The following is a 12,118-nucleotide window of genomic DNA, read 5'->3' on the forward strand; positions in this document are numbered from 1 at the left end:
AGAAAGTACACTTGGACTATAAAAGGTACACCTGGACTATAGAAAGTGCACCTGGACTATAGAATGTACACCTGGACTATAGAAAGTACACCTGGACCATTGAAAGTACACATGGACTATTTAAAGTACACCTCGACAATAGAAAGTACACTGGGACTATATTAAGTACACCTGGACTATAGAAAGTACACTTGGACTACAGAAGGTACACCTGGACTATAGAAAGTACACTTGGATTATAGAAGGTACACCTGGACTATATAAAGTACACCTGGCCTATAGAAAGTACACCTAGACTACAAAAAACACACCTGGACTATAGAAAGTACACCTAGACTATAGAAGGTACATTGGATTATAGAAAGTACAGTTAGACTATATAAAGTACACCTGGACTGTAGAAAGTACACCTAGACTATAGAAAGTACACCTAGACTATAGAAAGTACACCTAGACTATAGAAGGTACATTGGACTATAGAAACTACACCTGGACTACAGAGAGTACACAGCTCTTCTTGCCTAACATTACCTGCCCACTTTGCAGTGATTCAATGGACCAACTTGCCTTTCACCATTGGTTACTTTCAAAGTAACAAACAAATCAAAAAGGCGCAACATGATTGTAACTTGTAATGCAACACGTTATAGAAATGTAGTTTAGTAGAAAGTACAGATACTTGATGTAAATTGTAAGTACCCACTTACATAAAGTACCCACATTTAACTCTAATTAAGTAAAGTACAGATACATGAAAAATGTAAAGTAACAAAGTACTTAGTTACATCCCATCACTGACTATAGAAGGTACTCCTGGACTATAGAAAGTATACCTGGACTACATAAAGTACACCTGGACTATAGAAAGTACAACTGGACTATATAAGGTATACCTGGACTATAGAAGGTATACCTGGACTATAGAAAGTACACCTGGACTATATAAAGTACACTTGGACTATAGAAGGTACACCTGGAATATAGAAAGAACACCTGGACTATAGAAAGTACATCTGGACTATAGAAGGTACACCTGGACAATACAAAGAACACCTGGACTATAGAAGGTATGACTGGACTATAGAAAGTACACCTGGACTATATAAAGTACACCTGAACTATAGAAAGTACAATTGTGCTATAGAAGGTACACCTGGACTATAAAAGTACAGTTAGACTATATAAAGTACACCTGGACTATAGAAAGTACACCTGGACTATATAAAGTACACCTGGACTATAGAAAGTACACCTGGACTATAGAAAGTACAATTGGACTATAGAAGGTACACCTGGACTATAGAAGGTACACCTGGACTATAGAAAGTACACCTGGAATACAGAAAGTACACCTGGACTTTGCAAAGTACACCTGGACTGTAGAAAGTACACCTGGACTATAGAAAGTACAACTAGACTATAGAAAGTACACCTAGACTATAGAAGGTACATTGGACTATAGAAAGTACAATTGGACTATAGAAGGTACACCTGGACCATAGAAGGTACACCTGGACTATAGAAAGTACACCTGGACTATATGAAGTACACCTGGACTATAGAAAGTACACCTGGACTATAGAAAGTACACCTGGACTATAGAAGGTACACCTGGACTATAGAAAGTACATCTGGTCTACAGAAGGTACACCTGGACTATATAAAGTACACCAATACTGTATAAAGTACACCCGGACTATAGAAAGTACACTTGGACTATAGAAGGTACACCTGGACTATAGAAAGTACACTTGAATTATAGAATGTACACTTGAATTATAGAAGGTACACCTGGACTATATAAAGTACACCTGGACTATGGAAGGTACACCTGGACTATATAAGGTACACATGGACTATATAAAGTACACCTAGACTATAGAAAGTACACCTGGACTATAGAAAGTACACATGGACTATAGACGGTACACCTGGACTATAGAAAGTACACCTGCACTATATAAAGTACACCTGGACCATAGAAAATACACCTGGACTATATAAAGTACACCTGGACTATAATAAGTACACTTGGACTATAGAAGGTACACCTGTTCTATAGAAAGTACACCTGGACTATATAAAGTACACCTGGACTATAGAAAGTACACTTGGACTATAGAAGGTACACTTGGACTATAGAAAGTACACTTGGATTATAGAAGGTACACCTAGACTATAGAAAGTACACCTGGACTATAGAAAGTACACCTGGACTATATAAGGTACACATGGACTATATAAAGTACACCTGGATTATAGAAAGTACACTGGGACTATAGACGGTACACATGGACTATAGAAGGTACACTTGGACTATAGAAAGTGCACCTGGACTATAGAAGGTAAACCTGGACTATAGAAGGTACAACTGGACTATAGAAAGTACACCTGCACTATATAAAGTACACCTGGACCATAGAAAGTACACCTGGATTATAGAAAGTATACCTGGACTATAGAAGGTACACTTGGACTATAGAAAGTGCACATGAACTATAGAAGGTACACTTGGTGTACTTTCTATAGTCCATGTGTACTTTCTATAGTCCAGGTGTACCTTCTATAGTCCAGGTGTACCTTCTATAGTCCAGGTGCACTTTCTATAGTCCAGGGGTACCTTTTATAGTCCTAAAGACATCTGAAGGACTGAACCCTTCAGAGACATTTAATGAAGACCTCAGGAAATGGATCATCTGACAGCTGGTGGTTTTATTTACTTTCAAAGAGATTAAGACTTAATAAAAGTGGTTAATGCATTGTCTTCAGGGTGACTCCTACATGACTGAAATGACCCCGGACCACTTGCTGTGTGACAGTGTCTCATGGTGTGATCTGACTCATATTACCTGAGGACAGTTGCAGGAGTTGTCTCTTGGCTTCCTCCACAGTTGTGCACAGTGTCTGGATGATGTTCTGAGAGATTCCCTGCAGAGCCGTAAAGTCCGACACGCTGAAGACGTGCTGACTGTGCGGTCTGTTTGCTATCAGCTTCAGCTCAAAGTCATCTGCGTCTTTGATCCCGATAGCATAAAGAACTATGCCTCTTCTCCTCAGCTCCTCGGCATGGAACTCCACATCATCCTGAGACTTTCCGTCGGTGATGACCACAGCGATCTGTGGCGCCTTCTGCTCGGCTCGGCTCCCAGCTGCTTTCACAAAGTGATGCCTCAGCATGAAGTCCAAACCAAGCCCGGTGTAGGTTCCGCCACCTCGGTAAGGTAAGGACTTGATGTGCGCCAGGATGTCTTCTTTGTTCTGGTAGGTGTTGAGCTGGAACTCCGTGTGTGGAGCGGTGCTGTACTGGACCAGGCCGATCTGAACGCGATCCGGACCGATGTCAAAGCTGTTGACCAGTGTGTTCAAAAAGCGGCGAATCTGCTCGAAGTTCTCAGTGCCGATGCTCCAGGAACCATCCACGATGAAGACGATGTCTGCTACGGCCTCTTGGGTGCAGACTGAAGGGAAGGTTGGAGGTCACGGACAAGTCATAGAGATACCTGTAGGGGGAGGAACCAGACCACCGAGCAGGTCCTGGTTCTCAGGGAGCATGCAGCCACAGGTGAAGGTGTGTCAGCGTGGTTTGGAGGTACAGAAGGTGGGGTGCTCGTGACGTGTGCGAGCCCGAGAGAAGAACGAGCAGCTTGAGTCCTGCTGCTGTCCGGATCAGGACCGGTTCTGGACAGCAGCAGGAATCTGGTGGATTAAAAAGCGTGAGGAAACAAGCTTGCTGGTGGTGCTCACATTCTTCAGGAAACCACGACAAACTGAGCCAACAGTAAATTCTCTTTATGTTCTGTCACTCAGTCCTGACAGTAAAACCACCTCAAAGTTAAATCTAATGGATCAGGCGGTGGTTTCAAAGAGCTTCCTTTAGTAATTTTCCAGATAAACAGATGTTTAGCTCTGAAACATGGACAGCAGCAGACAGAGGTCCAAATCTTCTCAGTCTGGAGAATCAGTGGAACCAAACTGATGCTGTCAAAGCATAAAGACAAACTTCAAGACTTTTCTATGCAAGTTCTTTGATGTTCAGACTTTCTTGGCAAACACCATAAAAACTACCAAAGAACCTGCGTCTATGAAAGAAAACTGTAGTCTCCAAATTTCCAGTTTTTGACCCCATGGACTGCAGTAAGTCTGGTCCAACCCCCCCCCCCCCCCCCCTCCTAAAGACCAGGGTTAGTAAAGTGCTCTAATAATTTTCAAGTGAATGTTTGTGTCTCCGGTTGGTTCAAATGGTGTTATAGACGTTATCATGTGATGCTAAAGCGTGGGGCTTTGATGCAGAGCTGGGAAATCGCACCCACCTGTCAGCTGAGCGGCGTTGCCATGGAAACACGCCACCACAACAAGGCAGAGCAGAAGAGCCCGCCTCCCCTCCATGTTGTAACAACTCAGGTTTCTCTCCCCCTGCAACACAAACACAAAGATGACATGGATGTAGAGGAACATCTGGAGGGAGGTCCATAAGCTACAGCTGAGACGGACTGCAGTTTTAATCAGGTTGGCTCCTTCCTACCCTGTCTAGATGAAAAATGTAAATGACCCTGGAAAAGATTAATCAGAACTACCTCAAAGTTTAGGGATTACACTTCATCATACTTCATCATTTAAATGCAGTTTGTTTAATTATGATTTTCGAAGTTTGTAACTCCATCAGGTTGTTAAATTGAAGTAAGGAGGACCTTGAGGAAGACCACTCCTCACAAAGCAACCGGCCCTGACAATATCCCCGGGGAGTGGTGGTGCAGAGGTTAGAGAAGGTGGGCCTGTGATCGGAAGATTGCCGGTTCACGCTCCGGTACTGACATCAAAAATGTGTGTGGGGTAGGTGAAGCACCCACACTTGCCCCCACCCTCATTCGCCCCACTCTGGGCCCATGAGCAAGGCCCTTAACCCCCATCTGCTCCCTAAACAGGTCTCTCTTGAAAACGAGTTCTCGTGGCTCAATGAGACTACCTGTGTAAATAAAGGGTAAATGAATAAATGAAAAAAATGTGCAGATCGGCTCTGCGAAGTGCTGGCAGACATATTTAACTCCTCACTTACGCTGGAGACAGTTCCCACCTGCCTGAAGACTGCCACCATCATCCCAATCCCAAAGAGCTCTACAGTGACTGGTCTGAATGACTATCGGCCAGTGGCCCTCACCCTGATAGTCACTAAATGCTTCAAAGGCTGGTCATGACTCACATCAAACAACCATCAACATCAACGAGGACCCTCAGTATGCATACCTCAAGAATCGATCAACAGAGGACGCCATCTCCTCTGTGGTCCACACTGCTCTCACCCACCTAGAGCAGGACTCCTACGTTCATATGCTCTTTGTGGAGTTCACATCTGTCTTCAACACCATGATCCCCCAAACCCTGATGAACAAACTATTCACTCTAGGACTAAGCCCCTCCATTTGCAACTAGGTACTAGACTTCTTAACAAACAGACCACAGTCAGTGAGGATCCACAATTTCTCCTCCACCATAACCCTCAGCATTGGCTCCCCTCAGGGATGTGTGCTGAGCCCCCCTTTTGTTTACTGATCTGTTTCATGTTGCTGATTTGTTTCATGTTGCTGCTGATCTGTTTCATGTTACTGCTGATCCGTTTCATGTTGCTGCTGACCTGTTTCATGTTGCTGTGTTCATGCGTGCTCATCTGCTCACACAGACTCATGTTCGTGCTGCCGTTTGACGTAATGTTTTTATGCTATTAGTGCTTAGTGTATATTTACTTGATGTTTTTCTTAGTTCATATCTTAGATGTTATTACAGTTTTTCTTTTACACTTTATTGTTGGATGGAACTGGGACCCTGTGTACACAATTTAGTTCCACCTCATGTACCACATGAGGTGTGTATGACAAATAAAGAACCTTGAATCCTTGAAAACATCCTAAAAAAGAAGATTTGTTCTGCTGGGAGAGCCCCAGCTTTAACCCAGAGCTGTGAACACTTGTGGTTCTGTTGCTTCATCACAGATTTTACAGATAATTATTGAAACGAGAAGTTCCTGAACTCATCTCTGCGAACAACATAAAAACCACCGATCAGGAAAGAAGCCAACGAATCATCAGCTCAGGGAGCTAAGCTCTGTCTGACAGCACGAGTAAATTAAGTAATTTAAGCTGTGAGGCGTTTACCAACACACCTGAGACACAGCTCCCAGACTCCACTGACCTCTGACCTCTGACCTTTGAGCTGTCACAGCTCTTGTTAACCTTTCATTTGAAATTCATTCTCAATTTACAGCCAAAACCAGCCACCAGGGAGCACGAGCCAGTGTATCTCTGGTTCTGGTCCCAAGCCTGGGTAAATGGTGACGGTTTTGTCAGGAATGGCATCTGACTTTGACCAATACCATAATGCAAGTTCATCAAAGTGAAACCACCGGATCGGTGGAGGCTCGGGTTAACAACGAACACCATCGGTGCTGATGACAAACAGGGTTCCGGCAGAAAATGTATTAGTCGAAGACCACGAGGAGGGAAACGTGTCAGGAGACAGAGGAGAAGGGAAAAGTGAAGAATGTAGGACTGAGGGTTGCAACTCTAAGTGTGGGGACAATGACAGGCAAAGGTAGAGAGCTGGCTGACATGATGCAGAGAAGGAAGGTATATGTTTTATGTGTCCAAGAGACCAAGTGGAAGGGCAGCAAGACTCACAGCATTGGAGCAGGGTTCAAACTGTTTTACCATGGTGTGGATAGAAAGAGGAATGGAGTAGGGGTGGTCCTGAAGGAGGAGTTGGTAAAGAATTTAGTAGAGGTGAAAAGAGTGTCAGATAGGGTGATGTGTCTGAAGGTAGAAGTAGAAGGTCTGATGCTAAATATTGTCGGTGGTTATGCTCCACAGGTTGGATGTGATGTGGAGGAGAAAGATACATTTTGGAAGGATCTGGATGAAGTGATAGAGAGTATTCTCAAGGAGGAGAGGGTGGTGATGGGAGCAGACCTGAATTGACATGTTGTCGAAGGAACCAGAAGGAAACATAGAGTGACCTATAAGAGTGGAGGAAGGAGTACGCAGGTCGACTACAATCTGTGTAGAAGAGGAAACCTGAGGGAGATTGGAGACTGTAAGGTTGTGGCAGGAGAGAGCGTGGACAGACAGCATCGGATGGTTGTGTGTAGAATGACTGTTGTTGTGAAGAAGAGAAAAATAGTAAAATCAGAGAAGAAGACCAAATGGTGGAAGATGAAGAAGGAAGAATGTTGTGAGAAATTCAGAGAGGAGCTGTTAAAGGCTCTGGGTGGTAAGAAAGAGCTTCCAGATGACTGGACTACTACAGCAACAGTAATTAGAGAGACAGGTAGGAAGGTACTTGGTGTGTCATCTGGACAGAGAATGGATGATCAGGAAACCTGGTGGTGGAATAGTGAAGTGCAGGAAGATGTTCAAAGAAAGAGGTTAGCCAAGAAGAAATATGACAGTGAGAGGACTGAAGAGAGGAGACAGGAATATAAGGAGATGGGACGTAGAGCAAAGAGGGAGGTAGCTAAGATAAAGTAGAGGGCGTACGATGAGTTGTATGGGAGACTGAACACTAAAGAGGACGAGAAGGACTTGCACTGATTGGCAAGACAGAGGGATCAGGCTGGAAAGGATGTGCAGCAGGTTAGGCTTATTAAAGATAGGAATGGTAATGTTCTAACAAGTGAGGAGAGTGTGACGGGAAGATGGAAGGAGTACTTTGAGGAGCTAATGAATGAAGAGAATGAAGAGAAAGAAGAATAGAGGTCATAGAAACTGTGGACCAGGAAGTAGGAAAGATTAATGAGGGTGAAGTCCAGAAAGCTCTGAAAAGAATGAAGAAGGGGAGGGCAGTAGGACCTGATGACCAGTGGAGGTTTGGAAATGTCTTGGAGAGATGAGAGTGAGGTTTTAACTCAAATATTCAATGACATATTTGAAGTGAGAAAATGCCTGAGGAATGGAGAAGAAGTGCTGGTGGCCATTTTTAAGAACAAGGGTGATGTACAGAGTTGTAGCAACTACAGGGGAATTAAGCTGATGAGCCACACGATGAAGATCTGGGAGAGAGTTGTTGAAGCAAGACTTAGACGAGAGGTGACTATCTGTGAGCAGCAGGATGGTTTCATGCCAAGAAAGAGAAAGAGCACCACATACGCCATCTTTGATTTGAGAATGATGATGGAGAAGTACAGAGAGGGTCAGAAAGAACTCCATTGTGTCTTTGTGGATTTAGAAAAAGCATCAGACAGGGTGCCGAGGGAGGAGGTGTGGTATTGTATGAGGAAATCTGGAGTGACAGAAAACTATGTTAGACTGGTACAGGACATGTATTTATTTTTTATTTATCCGTTATTTATACAGGTAGTCTTGAGTCATGAGAACTCATTTTCAAGAGAGACCTGTTTGGGAACAGATGGTGGGGGTTAAGGGTCTTGCTCAAGGGCCCAGAGTGTGGCAAATGAGAGTGGAGGCAGGTGTGGGTGTTTCACCTTTTCCACCCACATTTTGATGTTGTCAGTCCAGGGAGATGAACCGGCAACTTTCCAGTCATAGGCCCATCTTCTCTAACCTCTGCACCACCACTCTCCAAATGTATGACGACAGCATGACAATAATTCTCAATTCACAGCACCTTCTTATTTTTTACTATTAACAAAAACAAACATCCAACATCCAACTATCATCCAACCAAAATTAAACTATCATACAACCAACTATCTTCCAACCAAAATTCAACTATCATACAACCAACTATCTTCCAACCAAAATTCAACTATCATACAACCAACATCCAACTAACATTCAACCAAAATTCAACTATCATACAACCAACATCCAACTAACATCCAACCAAAATTTAACTATCAAACAACCAACATCCATCATACAACCAAAATTCAACTATCATACAACCAACATCCAACTATCATCCAACCAAAATTCAACTATCTTACAACTGACAGCCAACTATCATCCAACCAAAATTCAACTATCATACAACCAACATCCAACTACCATCCAACCAAAATTCAACTATCATACGACTGACAGCCAACTATCATCCAACCAACCATTATCCAACCATCACACTAACATCCATTCATCATCATCCATTCAACCAACATCCAACCAGCCAACATCATCCATCCAACCAGCCAACATATGAGAATTCATATTTGTTACTCGCATCTCCTTTCTGGGTCACGTGGAGCTGGTGTTTGTCTCCAGCAGTCACTCTGAGAGGTGGGAGACTCCTGGACAGGCCTACAGTCCATCATGGGGACATATAGACAAATGAGACAAACAACCATTCATACTCTCACTCACACCTGGGGACATTTTAGATCAGGGGTGTCCAGTCCTGGTCCTTGTTCACCACTATGCTGCAGATTTGACACATTTACTGCTCCAACACCTGACTCATTGGTTGAATCGCAGGGTAACTGGGACCCTGTGTACACAATTTCATTCCACCACACGTACCACATGTGATGTGAATGACAGTCAAGAAACCTTGACCTTGACTCAGCTCTTCACGTTCTGGAGGAGCCAGTGATTCTGATCAGGTGTGTTGGAATTGGAGCAGAGGAACCTCTAACATGCAGGACAGTGGTCCTCCTGGACCAGGACTAACCTGTGAAACTGTTGGGCATCTGTGGCTGAGTGGTTAGAGAAGTTGTCTTCCAATGCAAGAGTTTGGGGTTTGATTCCACCAGCAGTCAGATGCTGAAGTGTCCCTGGGCAAAACACTGAACCCCTCATTGTCTACGATGTGTGTCCCATTGGTGTATGAATGTGTTAAAGCTCTGATTATTCTTTGTACAGATGTGGTAGAGTGCTGTGTGAATGGGCACAGAGTGTGATGTAAAGAGCTTTGAGTGTCTTCAGAAGAAAGAAAGGAGCTGTATATGTACAGTCCATCCATCCGAGACATTGAAAGTTTGGCAATTCCTCTCGTTTAGCATCTTCGCCCCTTCAAAGCTCTGGTTGATCCTGATTTTGCTGAGAACCCTGCAGCAGCCACATGAACTCAGACTTCTCTCCTCCGGAGCGCAGCAATCGGAGCCATGTGGTTCTGCTTAGCGTCGAACGGTCCCAATTCTGCCATCTGTGGGACGAAGACAGCGACCACATCACAGCTGGGACGAAACCATTTCCTGACAATTCTTTCCCAGACAGAGGAGCTTCCTGCTGGTTTTACCAGCTCTGCTGCCGGCAGAAACACTCATCTGCTGCTTGTTTCCACGCTTTCTCTGCCTGAACTCTGCTGCTCTACCCACAATGCACTGCGGCACGGTCAGTGCTAGCAGCTCATAGCAGCAGTCAGCATGGTGGTGGAGGACTGATGGTGTGGGCTGGATCAGATGAAACCTTTGATGTTCTACAAAACGTCTGTGTTAAAACAAGTTTATCTAATATTTCAAGTTTCTGCTTTTTTTTTTTTTTTTTTACAATTTACTGTTTTTAAAAAGAACTTCAGCTTTGGACCCGTCTGACCCCAGAACAGTTCTGGACTACACCTCATTCTATTTTATTAACCTTTATTTAACCAGGCAAATCCCATTGAGGCCACAGGTCTCTTTTACAAGGGAGGCCAGGGCCTGAAGGCAGACTTTTGGTCTGTGGGAGGAAACACCCATAGAAAACCCACGCAGCACGAGAAGAACATGCAGAGAGACCCCAGGTCCAACCGGGGATTGAACCCAGGACCTTCTTGCTGTGAGGCAACAGTGCTAACCACTGAGCCGTCGTGCTGCCATGAGATTTGAAACGAGCTCTGGTCCAGAGAAGACGGCAGCGTTTCTGGATGGTGTCCATATCTGTGAACAGAACCAGAACCAGACCCGGTGTTAAAGCAGGGAGGTCCAGAACAGAACCGGACCTGGATTATGTGTCTTACAGCATTTACAAATGGCTGCCTTCAGTTTCTGTTTATATTTCATCGTCTCGACTCTTTCTGAGTAAATTGTTCAGATTTTATTCCAGAACCTTTAAAGAGTTCTGCTCAGATCTCTGATTAATAAACAGAACCTTTTACAGCTGTGCTGTTTCTTCTGATTCCTTTTTTGGCTCTGCTCCCTCCGGCTGAATTTAAACATGCAGCTCATCAGTAAACAGTCAACGGGACAGGAACCTGGACCCAAACGCTCTGCGTTAACACCACCTCCCAGTCTTTGTTCAACAGGCAAACTTTGGCGTGCCTCCATGTGTGTACATGTATCACCGTGTGTGCACGGACACACACACACTCACAAACACATCTTCCAGCCTGCGTTTCATCAGATGCCAGAAGGCTGGGGCCCTGGGAGGATGAGGAGGAGGAGGGGGGATGGCATGTGAAGGTCTAACAGCAGTGAGGGTCTGCATCATTTATCCGTCGGCTGTATTTACATTGCTGCGCTCTGACGGCGCTCACGATTCGGCTCGTCTACAGATGAAGTGTGATGCTGAACAACGAGGGGCCTCTCTGTTTGGAGAGTCGATCCAAACTCCACTAGGACCACCGGATCGAGCGGAGAACTTCCTAACAATGAGACACTCATCATTTTACAGAACAGATGGCTCTGGACAGGATCGAATGGCCCTCTGTGGAGCCCAGTCAACTGGCCTGACAAACCCTGAAAACTAACTAACCCCTCCAGTTCCAGAACCAAAGGCACCGTTCAGCTGTGAATTCTATTCAGTTTATTTCTGCAGCTCCAAGTCCCAACAGACGTCGTCTCAGGTCTCTGAACAGAAACACCCACACACATTAAAAAAGACAACCAGTAAAGTTCTGTATCTGAGGAAGCAGCAGGTTGTGTTGAATCTTCACTTACACAGTCTCCCATCCTGAGCAAGAACAGAGGAGACAGTGGAAAGAAAAAACTCCCTTAAACAGTAAGAAACCTCCAGAAGAACCAGACTCAGGACGAGCGAACATCTGCTTCAACTGGCTGGGTCTGAGAGGACAGGAAGTAGAAACAGACACAGAATGACAGGTCCAGGTGTGGTTTCTATAGTCCAGGTGTACTTTCTATAGTCCAGGTGTGGTTTCTATAGTCCAGGTGTACTTTCTATAGTCCAGGTGTACTTTCTATAGTCCAGGTGTACTTTCTATAGTCCAGGTGTAGTTTCTATAGTCCAGATGTGGTTTCTAT

At 44.4% G+C, this 12,118-nt stretch overlaps 1 protein-coding gene across 1 annotated transcript in view; it reads right to left on the reverse strand.

The window, feature by feature from the left end:
* Window positions 1-12,118, reverse strand: part of col6a4a (collagen, type VI, alpha 4a) — a 54,835-nt gene that overhangs the window by 25,327 nt on the left and 17,390 nt on the right. Inside the window, exon 2 of the mRNA XM_037676500.1 lies at window positions 4,311-4,413. Within this exon, the coding sequence (XP_037532428.1) occupies window positions 4,311-4,413 (103 nt within the window). The remainder of the gene's footprint in view (window positions 1-4,310; window positions 4,414-12,118) is intronic.

The sequence above is a fragment of the Nematolebias whitei genome, chromosome 5 (genome assembly GCF_014905685.2).
Source record: "Nematolebias whitei isolate Nwh7 chromosome 5, NemWhi1, whole genome shotgun sequence".
In the NCBI taxonomy this organism is placed as follows: domain Eukaryota; kingdom Metazoa; phylum Chordata; class Actinopteri; order Cyprinodontiformes; family Rivulidae; genus Nematolebias; species Nematolebias whitei.